Source organism: Rhinopithecus roxellana, chromosome 9, assembly GCF_007565055.1.
Source record: "Rhinopithecus roxellana isolate Shanxi Qingling chromosome 9, ASM756505v1, whole genome shotgun sequence".
NCBI lineage: Eukaryota > Metazoa > Chordata > Mammalia > Primates > Cercopithecidae > Rhinopithecus > Rhinopithecus roxellana.
The window spans coordinates 135,025,086-135,044,561 of NC_044557.1; the positions used below are offsets into that span (position 1 = coordinate 135,025,086).

The following is a 19,476-nucleotide window of genomic DNA, read 5'->3' on the forward strand; positions in this document are numbered from 1 at the left end:
CACGGGGAGTCTGGGGCTAGGAGGTGCCAGGCCCCACCGGGTGGGCAGCGGCGCTCTGGTCCCCTCTCCACTTGGGTACCCGGGAGAGACCTGCGGGGCTGTCACGCTGGGAAGCGCGAAGGTGTAAAGGGATGAAAGCTCAAACCCGAGCCCCGGCCTCCTCAGCCGGCTATATTCCTTTGACGCCGCCCGCCTAGCGGCGGGGTGCAGCGGCGGCACAGGTGCCAGTGTCGGGTTGGAGAGGCGGCGCAGCCTGGGCCAGCGGGCAGACAGCGAAAGGGGCCGCGCGCTCCATTCACAAAGTCCGGGCGCTGCCTGCCGCTTGCGGTGGGTCGGAGGCCGCCTCCCTCTTCCTCTCGGCCTCGGTTTTATGAATGGGCCTGGCGGCGAGCACCCGGCGCCCTGTTTACTCCGCTCTTTGTGACGTCGAGTTCCCGTGACCAGGAACCAGCGGCCGCGCTCCATTCAAGCTCTGGCGAGGGGGTGAGAGGAGGGGCCCGGAGGGGGCGGGGAATCAGCGCGGGGGGCGGGCGAGGGCGCGGGGCCCGGAATGGAACGGGGCGGGGCCTGGCGGGGTAGTACCTAGCGCCCCCTCCCCCGGGAGCGCGGAGGAGCATTAATAAATCTCTAAGCCGAGGAGGAAACTCTGGCTGGGGTACTGCGCGGAGCGCCGGGGGAGCGTGGGGAGCGGCAGCGCCTGCGCTGGTGGCGACAGGAGCCGCGCGACCGGCAAAAATACACGGGAGGCAGCCGCCGAAGAGAGTCCGCGGTCCTCTCCCGTAAACACACTCTCCTCCACCGCCGCCTTCCCCTCCGCGCTGCGCGCCGCCCGGCTGGGCACCCAGGCCGCTCCAACTGCTATGTGACCGCGAGGCTGCAGGAGGAAAGGGACAGGGGAGAAGAGGCTCGCCCGCGGGAGCCCCTGAGGACCAAGTTTGGGGTCACTTCTGCGGGCGTCCCTTCTTAGCTCTCGCCCGCCTCTTCCTGCAGCCTAGGCGGCCCGGGTGCCCTTTTCTTCCCCCCGCGCCCAGCCGCCTCGGTTCCCGGCGACCATGGTGACGATGGAGGAGCTGCGGGAGATGGACTGCAGCGTGCTCAAACGGCTGATGAACCGGGACGAGAACGGCGGCGGCGCGGGCGGCAGCGGCAGCCACGGCGCCCTGGGGCTGCCGAGCGGCGGCAAGTGCCTGCTGTTGGACTGCAGACCGTTCCTGGCGCACAGCGCGGGCTACATCCGAGGCTCGGTCAACGTGCGCTGCAACACCATCGTGCGGCGGCGAGCTAAGGGCTCCGTGAGCCTGGAGCAGATTCTGCCCGCGGAGGAGGAGGTGCGTGCCCGCTTGCGCTCCGGCCTCTACTCGGCGGTCATCGTCTACGACGAGCGCAGCCCGCGCGCCGAGAGCCTCCGTGAGGACAGCACCGTGTCGCTGGTGGTGCAGGCACTGCGCCGCAACGCCGAGCGCACTGACATCTGCCTGCTCAAAGGTAAACGCGGGCTCTGGGCGCTAGCTGGAGGGGAGATGGAGGGGGTCTTGGCGGCCTGCACCTTATTGGCACGGGAGGGAGTCCCCGGCGTGATTCGTGGTTGCGGGGATCCCCGCGCGCCCTTTTGTGTGTCGGTGTGTACGGGTTTGCAAGGTTTCTGTGCAAGTGAGAGCTTCAAGTTCTCAGGGACAGTGCGGACGGGTTTCCCCGCTCACCTGCAGTTCCGCACCGTCCTAGCGAGGCCCCGTTTATTGACACTAACGGTCCTGGCCTCGAGGATGAAGCGGCGACTCTGCGCGGCCCATCTTGAGTCTCGGGAATAGTTCCCAAGTACCATGGGGCGCGTGGGGACAAGATGGGCCTGTTGATTTGGCTTGCCAGGGCCCTGCACTGAGCCGGACCTGGAGAATCAAAAGAGGTGGGGAAAAGGGTGAAGAGGGGTGGGCGCCGAGGTACAATTGGCCCTGCCAGTTTCACTGAAAACAAGACCCTGGCAAATGCAGAAAGGAGATTGGGTTGCACACACTGTATAGAGCGATCTGTATCTGCGTTCCCGCTGCCCAACTCAGAGCTCAGCTTGGAAGATGGCCAATTCCCGTCCCGGGCTAGATCCAGGCTCTAGGAGCGGGAGGCTGGAGGACTGGGTATCTGGGGGACGCCGGGCGGAACCGGTCCTCTAGCTCCTGCAAATCCGGGCAGCGGAGAATGACCACCTTTTGTTCAGCTCGGATTTTCTACTATCTGATGGCGGCGCGTGCCGGATTTTAGCGAGCCCTGGCGAAACTCTTGACGGCGGGGCTGCCTTGTCACATTTGTAGTCAGACATCCCGGAAAAATCGAGTGCCGTCCGAGTCCCTGAAGGGACCGGGGACCCGCCACACCTGCAGGGCCGGGTGGGTCCGCGGCCCTCGGGCTAGGGAGCGGGCAGGGCGCGTGGGGTCCGGGCGCTCCCTGCCGCGCTGCGCCCCCCGCCTCCCGCATTCCACGCATTCTTTCGTGCGGGTAGGGTCTGCGCTTCCGAGCCCGGGAGGCATTTCGGACCCCCCCACAACCCATCAAAGAGCCGCTCCTCCCCCTGCAGGCGCCTTCGCCGCCTCGCTCCTTTCCTTTCCGCTCCTCTTCCGACCTGTCCACCAGGGAGGAAGGGAGCTGGAGGGGGGCGGAAACCTCTCCCCTCCAAAAAACACAACAAAATTGCTCAGTGCTGAGGACCCGGGTTCGCCCCTGCCGAACAGCGGGGGGCTTTGTTCTCCGCAGTTGTTTCCTGCCCGTTTGACCTGTCAGCTGCTGGGGAAAGGCTGCTGGTGACCTTTGGTTGAACTACTAAGGCGATTTTGCTGATTTTTCTTTCTTTTTCCGCGGGGGCCGTCTTTTGCCCCTCCAATTGCACCCAGTCCCTCTCCCTTCTCCCCAAAGCGCTCCAAGAGAAAGTGCCAGGAAGGGGCTTGTCCCGGAAGGCCTGACCGCTGAGCGGGGCCAGGTCCTGATTAGGCCACCAGGGTGGGCGTCTGCGCCATTGTTTGAGCTTGTCGGCGCCGGAGGGAGAGATGAGGGCAATTCCTCTGGGACGCAAGTCCCCTCGAGTGGTCAGGGCTGGCCGGGATGTTCCCTGCACGGCGCTGCCCTCGAGTCCCCCCGATGGAGAGCGCGGGCGCGCCTTCCTTCCCTGGCCTCCAAACGCAGGACCCGCGAGAACACAGGAGGGCTGGGGCTGGGCTCCAGCCCCACGTGGAGTCTGGGTTTGTTTTGTTGTGTTTTGGTTTCCTTCCTGGAAGAAATCCCGAGGGGACCGCCTTAGAACGGCATCTCCGGGACCTCGTCCCTTGGGCTTCCGGGGTTGCAGCCACTTAGGCCCCGCTCCCGGGTAAAGAGGGATTATTTTTTTAAGGTTTATTCCCAGGGCGCGCGGCATTTCCCGGTCCCTCGTGAATCCCGTTGAGAGTCCCCCTCCCCAACTTCCTCCGTTTCCTCAGCCAGACGGATTCCAGAGCCCTGGAGATTCTGGGCGAGGCTAGTGACTGGGTAGGATAGGCCTCTTAGGCCTGTCATAGGTAAAATGACAGCCGTCCGGTGTGTGGTGAGGTGCGTGGCCAACGGAAGAGAAGTATTTTAAAGGGCTGTTTCCTCCTGGAGCCTGCACTGCCTCTCATAGTCGGTCCCGATGCGGGCAGGGAGGATCATCTTCTGCATCTCCAGGTGGACATCCTAGCAGATGGAGGTGTGCAGGCCTGGGCCACAGATTAGCTTCGGTCTCTTCTGGAATAGCGCCTCCTCCCCTGCCCCCTGTAACCAGAAGTTCAGCTTCTACTTCACAAGCAAAGGGAGCCTGCCCTTGGAAGCAAGCACTTAAAATTGAGAGGTGGGGGAATCTTCCAGCTTGCTCTGTAGTGGTGATGAACATCTTTGAGGTTAATTAGGCCCTATTCGGTTTAGCTTAGCTGATTTTGACATATGTGTTCAGCAGAGGCCATCTTTAACCCAGTTCCTCTTCTTCCTGTTTGCCCTCTAATGGAAAGCATCCCTAGAGAGGTCAGAAGGAAAAAGTCAGTATCTGCTCCCACAGCTCTGCGGGAAGGGGCTGGGAAGGAAATCAAGGTGTCTCCCAGGTCTCCAGATACACCTCCCTTCCGTGCCTGGAAGCCAGTGCAGTGGATCAAATGTGGTTTCCCGGGAGGGGGCTCTGGGGCAGAGACCTAAAGAGGAATTTTGAGAAGCAAAGGAAGAAAAAGCTCCTTAGATTATCTTTGGTAAATGCCTTAATTGATGAAGGGTTGGAGAATTTGTTTCCTACTGGAGTTGTTCATTTTATTTTCCAGTGAGGGAATTTATGTATGTCTCATTTCATGTGTGCCTGTGCATGTCTGTAGAGCAGGACAGGAAGCCAGTGGAAGGCCTGAGGGTTGGTGTCTGCCATTCTTGGAGGGGTTAGGGGAAGCAGTAAAAGCAACAGAATATTTTCAGAAGTGATAGTAGCATTCCCGGCCAAAGCTATCTAATTGTCCTAATTAATTGTATTTTAAAATTCAGTTTTTCTATTTCTGCCACGTTGAGGGGTTACTTCACGTTGAATTGGTTACTCCATGCAGGTGGCAGGAGGTAAACTTCGCTTAATATCAATAAAGTACAGCCTAGCCTCAACATTTCCTTGATTACCCGACTTTTGCTAAAAGCAATAATGAAAAATCTAATGTTTTCTATCTTTGCTAGTAAAGGATTTCCAGTGGGGTAACTTTTTAAAAACTCATTTAATTTAAAATCCTGTAAGGCATTTTTAGGGTCAGTTTGGAAATTTTAGTTTTTCAGATTTTATCACAATACACTTCTTGAAATCCCTTTCTCTCTCATTCATAAATCCTTGGATTAGAGTTTGAGACTCCCCTGGTCATTAGAGAAGGACAAAAAGAGCTTTTTCTTGCCCTATTCTTTGCCTTTAATAACTCCATATAACAAAACAGTCTGTTATGCAAAAAGATTTCAGGTATCAAAACATTGCCTTCCTTTCCACCTACCCAAAACTTCCCTCAGCCTTTGTCAGTTCTTATTTGAAAGCTGTCCTGGAGCTGTCTGAGAAATGGGGAAGATCATCTAGATATTTCAGTTTCTCCTTCCACTCACCCTATAGTACCCGATAGCCTCCAGTAGCCCAGGGCCTGACCATACAGTCCCTGATATTACCCTTTCTGTAGAAAACAGTCACTAAGGCCAATGATGAATGTGGGGGAAGAGGGGCACACTTAACAGCTCTGGAAACTCTGGTGACATTTTTCCGTTTTTTCTCTGTCTACCCCCACCATTGCTATCTCTGTCTTCAGTTCCCCAGGAGGTCAGTGGCATCAAACAGCACAGCTCTGGGGGATGTCAATATCACATACCTTTTCTACCTAAAGGGAAAGTGACTAGCTTTTCTGCTTCCAAATATAATAGCCTTTCTGGTTGTAAATACGGTAGCTTTTCTGCTTGCAAATGTAATACAATGCCCATGACAGCCAAGGATTGGAAGTATAAGTGCTAGGCCTTGCGGGTAATTTTTAACCCAGATTGTAATTCGTTAAATCATTACAATGAAGCAAACTCACTTCCTTGGGCGTCATTTACATTGGATGTCTCCAACTAACAAAAGTAACTAAAGACAGATGTAGGTGAAAATTGAAAGTGAAATTTGACCCTTTAGACCATCACAATTTCCTTGGGCTTATCCTAGGTGCTTATTGGAGAGGTGGGCTCCACCCACAAAAATGGGCTGCTCAGAAAAACAGGGAGAGAGAAAAGGTGGCCACTTTACTGAACCAAGAAATTACTTGAAAAAAAATCAGAACATCTGAAACCAGATAGCAGATTTCCTTACCGGGAGGCAGTTCCCAGCTAACAAAGAGGAAGCACGACGGGAAGAAAAGTTCACTCCAACAGAAGGCAGTTTGCTGAATATAGCAGGATCGCCCAGGAGGACTGGGAGAGACTGCAAACCAGTTCGAGCCCCCAGCATGGCGTTAGGTGTCAGCCAGCTGGCAGGAAGGTCCAGGTGTCTGTGTTCAGAGTCTCAAGGTGAGAAGTTCACTTAGTTGGATTTTAAATACAGCTCAACATTTACATCGGTGCTTACTAAGTCAACACTCACCTAAAGGAGAGTTCCCAAAGGCAAATGGCCTTCAAACAACCCCAGACTTTCTTGCAAGAGCATGACTTTTCTGGCAAGAGCAAGGCCATGAGCCCTGTCTGGGATCTGGCACTATTCTGAGTGTTGGGGGCATAATGGGGAAAAAGTGGCAGCCACGTTAAGATCCATGATCAAGGCCGGGCATGGTGGCTCACGCCTGCAAGACTAGCACTTTGAGAGACAGAGGCAGGCAGATCACTTAAGGCCAGGGCAACGTGGCAAACTTGGTCTCTACAAAAAATGTGAAAATTAGCCGGGTGAGGTGGCATGTGCCTATAGTCTTGAGCTACTCAGAAGGCTGAAGCAAGGAGATTGCTTGAGCCCAGGGAAGTAAAGGCTACAGTGAGCCATGATCGTGCCACTGCACTGCAGCCTGGGCGATTGAGTGACAGTGACAGACCCTGTCTGGGGAAAAAAAAGATCCATGACCGTAGTCATCACCAAAGGACAGTCTTCCCCATCACAAATCCCATTAACAGTGCTATTATGGTGATATTATCAGAGCTACATCAATCTGCCCTTTTTAAAGTAGTTTTACATACATTATCTCCTACTCCTGCAAGGGATGGGGGAGTGCGGGGGACAGATTCTGATGAGGGGTCCTCATTTCCACTAAACTTTGAAAATTGCCTTCCTGTATGAGGATGTGAGGAGGAGGAGGCACGGCGGAGTTGAAATGTAGATGGAGTTATTCTTCAAGTAAGTCTGATGAAAATCACACTCTTTTTTTCTTCCAGACTTTAAAATTATAAAATAAAGGTGACAAAATGAGAGATTTAGGAATAGAAAATATATTCTTGAATAAGAACATGGGAAAAACAGGTTGAAATTAGTAAGAAACCTGTTATGGAATTACATTCAGTAGGACACAGATACGTTCAATACATTCATTTCATACCTTCAAAGGACATAGGAAAAACAGAATTCATTCATTCAGAATGGCACATCTGATAATGAAATTACTCAGAAGATAGAAATGCAGAATTTAGGCACCTGCTGCTTCAGAGCTGGCAAAACTGACCCGCAAATAAGTAGATCCTGGATATTTAGAAGTACAGGATACTGGAACTTAAAGGTCATTATAATAATAAATTTTTACATTTGAGAGTGGGAAAAAACAGAGTTGAGGAGGGAACATACTTGTCCAAGTTCCACAACTCAAGTTGGAGTTACACCTGGATCTGTCTCCACTTCTCCTTGCACACCTGCTAGGGGCACAGGATGGAGCCCTGCCCCTTTGTAGACAATGAAAATAAGCTTTCACTGTCATGATTTTTTTGGGATAAAACTTGGTGGTCTAAATCTAGCTCTTAAAAGAGCTGTGGCTATGGTACTTGCATGGATTTGGGGATGGATAGGAGGGACTAAGTGGAAGTAGCCTTAGAATAATCTTTTTTTGACCCCGCCCGCAGTAAGAAACGCATTTTAATTTATATCATGACCCAGGAGAGGGATACATGCACATCTGAAAAAATGTTCCATGAAATGATATCCTCTTTAAGGGTAATACATCCTCCTAATTCCTATTCTATTGTATTCAGTTTTAAAAATGTGGTTCATGACTCCTTAACGACAGCCTGGATTAGGAAAGCAATGAATAGAAGCAGAGTTTGGTGAAATATCAGCAGTTCCCTATTTCAATCAGTTCTGTCTTTACATGAAAAGTCTGTCTTCACTTGATGAAACCTGCAGGCACTGCCCCCTGGAGAAGGGCCCACCAGGAAGGGATGGAAGGCAGAGATGGCATAGATTGACACCCAGAGATGACTTACTGGGTCTTGGCCCTGTGGGAGGTGGACTTGAGCAGCTTCTTCCACCGATGGATAAATGCTAACTTGCATGCATCCTCCCGCATCACCTTCACTGTGTCCTCAGGGCTCCACCAACCCAGAGCATATCGTTCTCACCCATGAGTGCTGGCCTGAGTGCAGCCCAGGGCCCACCAGAAGGAACTCCCTTTAGTGTAGCATCTTGTGACAACCAGCCACAGACTCCAAAAGCTGGCGACCATTGTCAGGGACGAGAACCTTCCAGTGCTCCTGCCCCTTGAGTGAATTTGCTTCTTCACCTTGTTCCTTTTTGCTTGTTCTTTAAAACTCCCCCCAGAGGAAACTGACTTTCCCGTAATCATTTTTCTGCTGCCTTCTAATGGTGCCTTTCCCAGACAGTTGTGATCAGCCTCGGGGAGATGTCAAACGGCCCCCTCAGGCCAGATCTAACCTGTTTCCCACCTAATGGGTCACGTGGGCACTCCCTGCCTCCCACACCACTCCGTGGCCAGCAGCTGGCTCCAGGTCCCTGACAAGGGTTCTGCTGAGTGGCAGCAATGGCCATGCCTGGGAGAGAAGATGGAACCCTTTCCTCTTTCTTCACTATGAGGTCTGGAGGTCTCCCGAAACCAGGAGACAGGTTTCTGGGAGAGCAGGCTGTCAAATGTGCAGTACCTTACCAGCATTACCCCGTCCCCTGGTTCCTCTTTGGCCTTTGAGGATCTCTGCTGAGGGTACCCAAGGGCACCCCTCCATGTAGGCACCGAGAAGGGAAAACTTCCTAATCTGTCTCCCTGATGCAAGGCACAGACCCTGGCTGTTGGAACCAGTCCTCAAAGGCCTCTGTGCAGGGGACTTACATCACCTCTTACAGACAAGGAAGAGGCTCTGAGAGGTTCAGGAGGCCCGGGCTGCACAGCTGATAAATGCTCCGAGTGGGGTGCAACCTCATAGCAGAGCCTGTGCCCTTTCCAGAACTTCACTCCAGTCCCCTGTTCCATACCCTCAGCAATGGGGACAACATCCTCTCAGCTGCTCTGGGCTCTTCCTGCTTCTCCAGCCCTGAAGGCCGCTCTGCTCTGTGACCACGGGGCCTGCCCTGGCACTCCTGGGCCACCCAACCATTCACTTTCAAGTGCAGGCGACAGCTTGTCTGTCTTGGTGGTGAGTTTTTGCAGGACACCACCTGTGTCTAACATGTTGTTTAAAAATGTGTTTTAATAGCTCGGATTATGTAATAGACACAAAAGGATCATGTAGTTAGAATTTTTGCAAATCCTAGAGAAGTATATAGAGTAACAAGTGATGGCTTGGGATACAAGTGCTAAACCACTGTTAATGAATGGGTTTCCCTTCCACTTTCTCCGAAAGGGAGCATGGACCGAAGTGTCCCATCACTGAGGCCCCTGAGGGACTTCAGCTGCAGACAGATACTTCCTTCCTCTTTCCCCATTCTCTAATTACTGCATTTTGGGCAGCAGTGATGGCAGCCGAATAAGGAAAGGGGTTTATGATGGGAGGGAGGGGGTGCTTCTGTGATGAGGTGGCTGCTGAGGCCACCAGCATGACCGAGGCTGGCGGTACCAGCCCTGCCAGCAGGTTTTCCATCCAGGGAGGCTGGTCACTGTGACTCAGCAGGAACAAGGGCCTGTGACCAGAGAGAGATCCATTTATATCCTGAGGGAGGGAGAGGAGGGGAAGAGAGAAGCCTCTGGTCAGAGAGGAAAAAATGTACACCCTGTTTCTATAAGCCTTATGATGTGGTAGAGAACCGTTTCCTTCCTCTCAGTAGGAAGCAGTCTTTAGGGTTGGGATTTGGGGCAAGTGACTGACTCACCATCACATGTCTGCACATTGGAAAATTTCTATGAATGGCCCTAGGGCACAGAGGTCCTATGTCACTGTCATGAAGATCGCAAAGGTAGCAACATCAGGGACCGTTGGCCAACTTGTCATTGGAGTCAGTTGAATGGGTCTGTTGGAATGGTGGTTCTCCAACGCACAGGCCCTACTGAATCAATCAAATCCATTTCTGGCCCTACAGAAACTGCAAAATAAAAATAAAAGCAGGGCCATACATTGATAGCACTGTGAATTGGAAGTTGGCCGCAAAAGGAAGTCCCAGAGATCACAAGAAAGCCAGAGATAGGGCTTGAAAGGTTGTCTTTTTGGAAGGCCTCCCTGTGGCCTCTCCCTGAATCCCACCCGCCTCCACCCCTCCTGAATAGGAGCACCCACCCTATCCCAGCTCAGCTGGCCATTTATCTTCTTCTTTTTTTTTTATTTAAAAGATCTCCCTTCTCTGGAAGATGACCCCACAGATAACCATTCCAGGGCTTACCCACTCTCAGGTCAGGAAATCCTCCCTTGCCCCAAACCTGCATGTAGCATGAGGGATTTGTTTAGATTTCAGCCCGTTTTCTCTTGTTCTGGCCTCTTGGTGACAGAACAGCTGTTCATGAGGACGTGGAATGGACATCTGCTCCCTTACTGAGATCCAGAAGAGTCTGTGCCAGGGTCATTTTTTTTCCTTCTTTCTCACATTGGAGAACCTCCCCCGAGGAAGGGCTGGAATTGGGGGTGGCAGGTGGCTCTACAGGTGCTTAGTGTCCTTGGAATCCCAGCGTGACCTTCCCTTCTCTGTTTTGTCATTGCCCTGAGGAGCTACTCCGCAGAGTCCCTTCTGCACATCCCCTGCACGTCTTCCTTTGTATGTCTTCCTCTCTAACCCAGGTCTTGTCCATAAAGCTTATCCTTCCAGCTTTGCTGCAGTCCTGGCGAGTGTGTCCTCTGCATCTCTGGAAACCGCTCCATGGCCATTCTCTAGGTCCACAGCGCCACCCAGTGGCCAATAGGGTGCACTCCAGCCTCTGCCTTTCCAAGCAGCCCGCCTGAGTCTGTAGGAGTTGAGTTCATTCTGACTTCTGCTGGCTTAGTGACCCCATTAACCTGAGCTTTCTCCTTTACAGGTGGCTATGAGAGGTTTTCCTCCGAGTACCCAGAATTCTGTTCTAAAACCAAGGCCCTGGCAGCCATCCCACCCCCGGTTCCTCCCAGTGCCACAGAGCCCTTGGACCTGGGCTGCAGCTCCTGCGGGACCCCACTACACGACCAGGTAGACTCGGGGGGCAGGGCTTGGAAGTGGGGGGCAGGGGCAGCCTAGGGGCCAAGGGATGCCTTCTTTTCAGAATTCCGAAGGTGTTTTTTGTCTTTGCTTTTGAGACAGTCTTGCTCTGTCACCAGGAGTGCAGTGGTGTGATCATAGCTCACTGCAGCCTCGAACTCCTGGGCTCAAGGGATCCTCCCTGGTAGCTGGGACTATAGGTGATGCTACCATGCCTGGCTAATTTAAAAAGTTTTTTGGTAGAGACGGGGAGTCTTGCTTTGTTGCCCAGGCTGGTCTTGAACTCCTGGCCTCAAGTGATCCTCCTGCTTTGGCCTCCCAAAGTGTTGGGATCACAGGGGTGAGCCACCACATCCAATCCTGAGATTTTTTTAAGTCTTTGAATGTTATACCTCAATTTGGGGAGAATGTGGTGAACCCTGAGTATTGGGGTGGGATGTTTGGTAGGGCCCATTTACTCCTTGGAAATCTTCCCTTCCCCTCTCTAAATATCCTCCTAAGAAAACAGTCTAAAGACATGACTCCCTGGCTTGACCTCTGGCGTGGTGTGTGGACAAGTGAGGAGGCCTCCAGAAGCCCTGGGGGACCTACAGTATGGGAAGCTGAGGTCATCCTCCTTTGAAGTAGCAGGCCATGAAATACATCTCAGTCCCCGACAGACAGGTTGCCCCCATGTATCAGCCAAATGGACACAGATGGTCACCCACCCTCCCTCCAAGAAAACCTGCTTGAGCCACTGTGTTTCTTACAAGCCCACCCTCCAGCCCTTTCAGTTAGATGGACTCTGCTGCGCACATCTCATGTGCTGAATTTAAGCCACCGTTGCCTCATTTTACCAAGATCCTTTCTCTTGTCTGTGTGGCCAAGAAGGCATCGGCTTATTTATTTATTTTTAGAGACAGAGTCTCACTCTGTTACCCAGACTTGAGTCTTGTGGCGCAATCATAGCTCACTGCAGCTTCAGACTCCTGGGCTCAAATGATCCTCCCATTTCAGCCTCCCAAGCAGCTGGGATTACAGATGTGCACCGTCATGCCAGGTTCATTTTTTGTAGAGATGAGGTCTCACTGTGTTGCCCATGTTGGTCTTGAACTCCTGGTTCACATGATCCTCCCACCTCAGCCTCCTAAAGTGCTGGGATTACAGGCATGAGCCACTGCACACCTGTTTTTGATATGCCCAGTGAATACATATCCAACCAAATAAGTATCTAAACCACACAGCAAGTGGCTTGATGATTAGCAGATATAAACTCAGTGTCACAGATGGTGCCGTAAGGCCAGCATTGTCCTGCCGCTTCTTTGCCATGGGGGAGGTGGGCTGCAGAAGAGTCCCACAAGACTTTTCCTGCCCTGGTCTCCCTGCCCACAAGTAGAGAGCAAAGGCTGGGGAAGTCCCACTGGGCCCATCACCCCTCCAGGAGCTCCAGGAAGCTACAGGGGGAGCCTGGGAGGGCCAGGCTAGCAGGCATTCTCCCCGGGCCTGGAAAGGATAGCTCTTCTTAGACAAGCCTCCACTCCCTGTGCCAGGCACCTTACCCTCATGTCGTTCGGGGGCGTTTGTTTCCCTTTCTGTGCAGGGCGGTCCTGTGGAGATCCTTCCCTTCCTCTACCTCGGCAGTGCCTACCATGCTGCCCGGAGAGACATGCTGGACACCCTGGGCATCACAGCTCTGTTGAATGTCTCCTCGGACTGCCCAAACCACTTTGAAGGACACTATCAGTACAAGTGCATCCCGGTGGAAGATAATCACAAGGCTGACATCAGCTCCTGGTTCATGGAAGCCATAGAGTACATCGGTAGGCTGGCCCTGCTCTCAGGTTCCTGGGTCCAAGGGCTGGTGGGAACGATGAGAAGGAACCCCTGTAAGCCTGGGTTGAGGGTGGACATGGGAGGCACTGAATCCAAGGATCTCCGTTCCCCCTCTTCCTCACTAGGAAGGCTTGCACGTTGGATGTTTGGTTGGGGGGACGGAGGGAAGATGGACCTACACCCAGGCTTAGCTTGCAGAGCCAGTCACCTTCCCCTTGGGTGGCTCCGGTGCCTAGATGGTAAGAGTTTTTGGATGCGGAGGAAGACACAGGGAGCATTGAGTCACAGTTTTTATTTTATTTCTATTTATTTATTTATTTTGAGACAGAGCCTTGCCCTGTCACCCAGGCTGGAATGCAGTGGTGCCATCTCAGCTCACTGCAGCCTCTGCCTCCCGGGTGCAAGTGATTCTCCTACCTCCGCCTCTGGAGTAGCTGGGACTACAAATGTGCCACCACGCCCAGCTAATTTTTGTATTTTTGTAGAGACAGTTTCATCATATTGCCCAGGCTGGTCTTGAACTCCTGAGCTCAAGTGATCTGCCCACCTTGGCCTCCCAAAGTGCTGGGATTACAGGCGCGAGCCACCACCCTGGACCCTACTGTTTTGTTTCTGCAAATGGAAATCCTTGAACGGATAATGGGATTTAACCTGCTCCAGCATAGTGATTCGAGAAAATAGACCTCAGAAAGGGGGGCATTCTAGAGACTCTCCCACATGGGTTTTCTTCCTCCCAAGTCCTTGGTCTAGCATGGCTAGTCCTTCCTTCAGAGCCCCCCACCCTCAGTGCTGGCCAGTGCCCCTGGTCGGGGCCGGGGTCTGCAGAAACGTGCACTAACCTGTTGAACCCTGTCCCCAGATGCCGTGAAGGACTGCCGCGGGCGCGTGCTGGTGCACTGCCAGGCCGGCATCTCGCGCTCAGCCACCATCTGCCTGGCCTACCTGATGATGAAGAAGCGGGTGAGGCTGGAGGAGGCCTTCGAGTTCGTTAAGCAGCGCCGCAGCATCATCTCGCCCAACTTCAGCTTCATGGGGCAGCTGCTGCAGTTCGAGTCCCAGGTGCTGGCCACGTCCTGTGCCGCGGAGGCCGCCAGCCCCTCGGGACCCCTGCGGGAGCGGGGCAAGACCCCCGCCACCCCCACCTCGCAGTTCGTCTTCAGCTTTCCGGTCTCGGTGGGCGTGCACTCGGCCCCCAGCAGCCTGCCCTACCTGCACAGCCCCATCACCACCTCCCCCAGCTGTTAGAGCTGCCCTGGGGGCCCCAGAACCAGAGCTGGCTCCCAGCAAGGGTAGGACGGGACGCATTCGGGCAGAAAGTTGGGACTGAGCAGCTGGGAGCAGGCGACCAAGCTCCTTCCCCATCATTTCTCCTTGGCCCACGACGAGGCCAGCCAGAATGGCAATAAGGACTCCGAATACATATTAAAAGCAAACAGAACACTCCAACTTAGAGCAATAACGGCTGCCGCAGCAGCCAGGGAAGACCTTGGTTTGGTTTATTTGTCAGTTTCACTTTTCCGATAGAAATTTCTTACCTCATTTTTTTAAGCAGTAAGGCTTGAAGTGATGAAACCCACAGATCCTCGCAAACGTGCCCAACCAGCTTTACTAAAGGGGGAGGAAGGGAGGGCAAAGGGATGGGAAGACAAGTTTCCCAGAAGTGCCTGGTTCTGTGTGCTTGTCCCTTTGTTGTCGTTGTTGTAGTTACAGGAATTTCGTTTTTTAGAATAAATCTTCAAGGGTGTGGTTTTCATTTCTCAGTCAGCAACAGGTGAATATTTACGCTTAATAATAAAATATTTATTAAGACTTTCTTCAGAGAATGTAAGTACAAGAAGTCTAGTGACAGTGGATTTAGAATATATATATGTTGATGTCAAACAGCTGAGTGCAGTAGCATGCAGATGTCAAAGCAGGAAGTAAGTGGTGTCTTGTAGATAGGTGCAAGGTAACATGATGAGCAACTTGCATTTATTGCCACTGAGAAGCAGGCAGGGTGGGTGGGAGGAGGAAGAAAGGAAAGGATTAGGTTTGAATTGCCCTTTTTAAAAAAAAGAGAGACAGGATCTCACTATGTTGCCCAGGCTGGTCTCAAACTCTTGGGCTCAAGAGATTCTCCCATCTCAGCCTGCTGAGTAGCTGGGACTGCAGGCGTTTGTCATCATGACCAATGTGAATTGCTTTTGAAGCTGGTTCCTGGGCACCAGCTAGGCCACTGAAGCAATTTCAGACCACAATAAGTCAAGCTTTTTTCTCTCCAATGATCACTGGGTGATTGGAGCATTTTTCGCATAAACCTGCCTAAGACTTGTCTGTCGTCTGTGATCAATGCCATATTACACTAAGGTGCTCCTGGAAAATTGGGTGCAGTTCAAATTTTCCTACAGCAAATCATTTGGCAAGGCCAGCCATTGGGGAAACCAGACAACTAGAGATAACCCTGAAATGAATCCTTTTGTAAATTGAAGCACCATCTTTTCTTTTTTGCATAAATTGGAGGTTTTAATTTTTGGGCAGTTACCTGAAGTGAAATATACCAACAATTTCTTGTGTTCTTTAAATTCCTAGTTAAGTGAATATTTTCTCAAATCACTATGCTGGAGCAGGCTAAATTCTTCTTTTGAATTAAGAGGGGAATGGACACCACATTTCAGGTCTCCTGGAAGTGTGGAAGGGCAAGAGAGCATCAGTGAACTGATTGTGGATTGCTTATATTGGATTCCATTGGTATGAATTTCCCAAACTGGAAACCAAAGCGCCAGGGTGGGGTCGGGGCCGACTGCTGCTGAGCCGGCTGGCCACTGGCTCCCGCGACGTGCATCATGGGCACGCAGGCGCCATTTTGAATCTGTCGTGGCACGTGGGTGCCATTTTGAATCCTTAGTTCGGCCTTTCTACATGGGGAATGGCTTTGGAGGGAGACACATTTTCTGTGGGGAGGGTTTGGGGGGGAGGGAGGAGGGAACAAGCTACATGCTATTTTGTTTGTAGTATTGTGGTACAGTCTTGTTATGGAGTGCCAGATTAGAGGTTATTGCAAACTTGTCTAGAAGTGAGAGCATGGTTTTTTTTTTTTTTTTTTAGCCGTTTGAGAGTCTACATCTAATGAACATTCTTGCTCACCCATAAATAATGTCAAGCGTCAATGTTACCGTCACGTTGGGATGCTGTTTATCATCTGGCATCCTACACAGGACCAGGTTAGTTACCTTCCCTTCCATGGACCATGAACCTGTGATGGCATCATTCGTCCTGACTTTGCCAAGCTCTGCCTGTGGGCGAGGCCAGAGCTCCCATGGGCAATTTTTAGAAGAGCCAGAGGCTCCCTGCTTCCTCTGGAAATAACAGTTCAGGGTGAAGCATAGAGGGGTTGGGTTCCCGGACAATGGAACCATTTAAAGACAACACTGTTGGACATTCCCACTTTTTCCTTGATTCCTGGAAGTCCAGTGGGTTCTGCAGCTGAAAAAGTCCTGGGTCCCAGCAGCAGAGAGACAGGACGGAGGGGATGCTTGGGCGGGGAGGGATGATAACCTGCAGAATAGATTCCATTATTATAGAACGAGCACACATTTGCCAGAACTGTCCTGCTTTCCCAGACTGGATTCCTGCCATGGGGACAGTCGGAACTCAGGACTAGCTCCAGCGACATCTTTCCTCCCAATTCAAGCTGCCTATCACAATGTCAAAACAGCTACTTAAAAGCCATTTTCTTTGTACTTGATAACAAGAGTCCCAAAACTTAGAAATAAAATAGGACATTGGCTTGATTGGAAAGAAGGACTTTAAAAAAATTGTTCTTTCATCAGAAGCCTTTTGGATGACTTACAATATCTCTGATGAAGACACCACCCCAGGGTAAGTCCAAAAGGTCAGTGAGTTTCAATAGGCATGCATCCCTCCCATGAAGGGATTCTGGTGACGGGAAGTTTCTGTAATGACAGGAAAGCATTGACACTCATTGATTGTCAACTTTGCTATTACCCATGAAAGACAGGATGTTCACTGGGTATTCTGTAGAGTGAGGAATGCTGCCCATTCCCTCCCAGAATGTCTGGCCCAGGGGTGTGTGTGGAGGAACCCTGGGGGAAATGGACCAAGTTTTCCCACAGAGCAGTATTAGGCTGAAGCGCAGGTGAGCCGGTGACTGGAAGGTCCCAGCTCCATCATTCCCTCCCGAGGCCATTTTGTTTGGTTGCTCATCCATGCTGGATTTCAGAGTGTTTTCCAATTTGGGAAGCCATGAGAAAAGTTTTTAAATCTTGGGAAGATGGAGAGAGGGAGATAGGATAGTTGACTCCAACATGACAGGAAGAGGCTGGGGATTGGGAATTGACCACCAACCAAGCCTGTAGTACAGCCATGGTTCCTCGTTGGAATTACCTGGGGAACTTTCACAATTCTGATAGCCAGGTTCTCCTAGACCAGTTCAACCAATTCTAGGGGGGACTCGGGCATCAGTGTGTTTCGTAGCTCCCCAGGTGGTGTCCCTGTACATCCAAGCTTGGGAAACTGCCATGCTTTCTGGATGTCAAGGCGCTGTTGGAGGCTGGGTGTGACAGCACAGAGCCAGATTGTCTTACGGAAACCACAGCCACAGGTTTGCCACTGGCTCAGCATGGCCTCACTGCCAGTCCCAGCCTGGCTGAGGGACAAGATGGTTTCTCTCGGGAGTTCCTGAGTGGAGCACCCTTCCAGGCGTTTTGAAAGCCGGCTGATCTGTGGATCCTTGTTAAGGGACTCTACAGTGTTTGGGTATTGATGTTTTTCCTTGAGACTGTCTTGGCCATCAATAAAGATGGAGGATGTCTCCTCTTTGAACCCCACTTCCCCACCAGTACCCTGTCTCCCTTAGAGTTTATGAGTTATTCAAGGAGGAGGCTTCTTAAAGGCAGCAATGCAATTCTTGTAACTTGTGTAAATAGCCCCGTCTTTCAGAGTGATGTCATTTCTACATTTGATATGCCTGTATTTCTGTAGGATGTATATAGTTTAGGGGATTTTTTTTGTTTGGTTTTGTTTTTTAGAAGTCAATATGTCTGGTTTTATTTATTGCTTGAAAAAGATCATTTGAAAAAAATAAATACATTTTCAACCACTTCTGGCTTGGTTTAACCTTTCCTTGAAAACTGTTCTGCTGTTACGACTTGGAAGGGAAGGAAAGAACCGCTGGGTCAATTAATAACCTTGCCCACTTAACAGCAGAGTGGAGATGGAGTCCATTTGTTTCCCCTCTTTTCTATTTTCTTTTTTTCTTTATGGAGCCCATTTCCCTTCTTTTCCTTTCTCTTCTTTCTTTCTCTTTCTCTCTCTCTCTCTCTCTCTCTCTCTCTCTCTCTCTCTCTCTCTCTCTCTCTTTCTTTCTCTTTCCTTCTCTCTGTGTCTCTTTCCTTTTCTTCTTCTTTTTTTTTTTTTTTCTTAGACAAGGTCTCACTCTCCCCCAGGCTGGAATGCAGTGGCACGATTGTAGCTCACTGCAACCTTGAACTCCTGGGCTCAAGCAATCCTCCTGCCTCAGCCTGCCAAGTAGCTGGTATTATGGGTGCACACCATCACACCAGGCTAATTTTTTTTTTTTTTTTTTTTTTTGAGATAGGGTGTCACTCTGTCACCCAAACTGGAGTGCAGTGGCACAGTCTCGACTCACCACAATCTGCCTCCCAGGCTCAAGCAATTCTCCTGCCTCAGCCTCCTGAGTAGCTAGGATTATAGGCACATGCCTTTATTGCCTGGCTAATGTTTTGTTTTTGGTTTTTGCCTTTTTGAGATGGAGTTTACTCTTGTTGCCCAGACTGGAGTTCAATGGCACGATCTCGACTCACCACAACCGCCACATCCCCGGTTCAAGTGATTTTCCTGCCTCAGCCTCCAGAATAGCTGGGATTACAGGCATGCATCACCATATCTCACTAATTTTGTATTTTTAGTAGAAATAGGGTTTCTCCATGTTGGTCAGGCTGGTCTTGAACTCCCGCCCTCAGGTGATCTACCCGCCTCGGCCTCCCAAAGTGCTGGGATTAGAGGCATGAGCCACCATGCCCGGCCTCCACCTGGCTAATTTTTAGTAGAAATGGGGTTTCACCATGTTGTCCAGGCTGGTCTTGAACTCCTGACCTTAAGTGATCCACTCATCTCAGCCTCCTAAAGTGCTGGGATTATAGGTATGAGGCACCGCACCCAGTATTTTTTTTTTTTTTTTTTTTTTTAAGAGACATGGTCTCCCTGTGTTGCCCAGACTGGTCTTGAACTAAACCCAAGCCATCCTCCTGCCTCAGCCTTGCCACCGCACCTGGCATGAACCCCTTTTTGCTCCCTGAACACTCTTCAAGGCAAGCGAGAGGAGAAGGCTGATACTCATCCCTAAGAGCCTGATTTCGCCACGCTGTTCTCCAGTAGCAGAGAGACAAGGAAGAAGTAAATGATGAGAGATAGACAGTACTTCCTCTTAGCCTCTGCTATGTGTCTTCACTTAGGCCTTTAACATTGACCTCTCCCACCAAGAAGCCATCATTAGGCCTTTAAGATTGACCTCTCCCACCGAGGAGCCATCGTTGTATCCTGTACTTGGTTATAATAGAAGAATGCAAAAGGAATGGCCACTCCTGGAACACCCCTCCCCATTGGGGAGGAGG

The 19,476-nt window shown here is 51.4% G+C and overlaps 1 protein-coding gene across 1 annotated transcript; it reads left to right on the forward strand.

The window, feature by feature from the left end:
• The first annotated feature begins 558 nt into the window (after positions 1–558).
• DUSP4 (dual specificity phosphatase 4) lies at positions 559–17,942 on the forward strand. Its single transcript, XM_010370895.2, has 4 exons — positions 559–1,485; positions 10,878–11,023; positions 12,612–12,831; positions 13,704–17,942. The coding sequence occupies exons 1-4, from the start codon at positions 1,053–1,055 to the stop codon at positions 14,087–14,089; spliced, it is 1,185 nt and encodes a 394-aa protein (XP_010369197.1). The 5' UTR covers positions 559–1,052; the 3' UTR covers positions 14,090–17,942.
• Positions 17,943–19,476: the final 1,534 nt, after the last annotated feature.

Bases quoted from the DNA above. Each gene is read 5' to 3' on its own strand.
- DUSP4 (XM_010370895.2), top strand. From the start codon at position 1,053: ATGGTGACGATGGAGGAGCTGCGGGAGATGGACTGCAGCGTGCTCAAA. The intron at 1,486-10,877 runs GTAAACGCGGGC...TCTCCTTTACAG, and splicing joins TGACATCTGCCTGCTCAAAG to GTGGCTATGAGAGGTTTTCC. The intron at 12,832-13,703 runs GTAGGCTGGCCC...CCCTGTCCCCAG, and splicing joins GGAAGCCATAGAGTACATCG to ATGCCGTGAAGGACTGCCGC.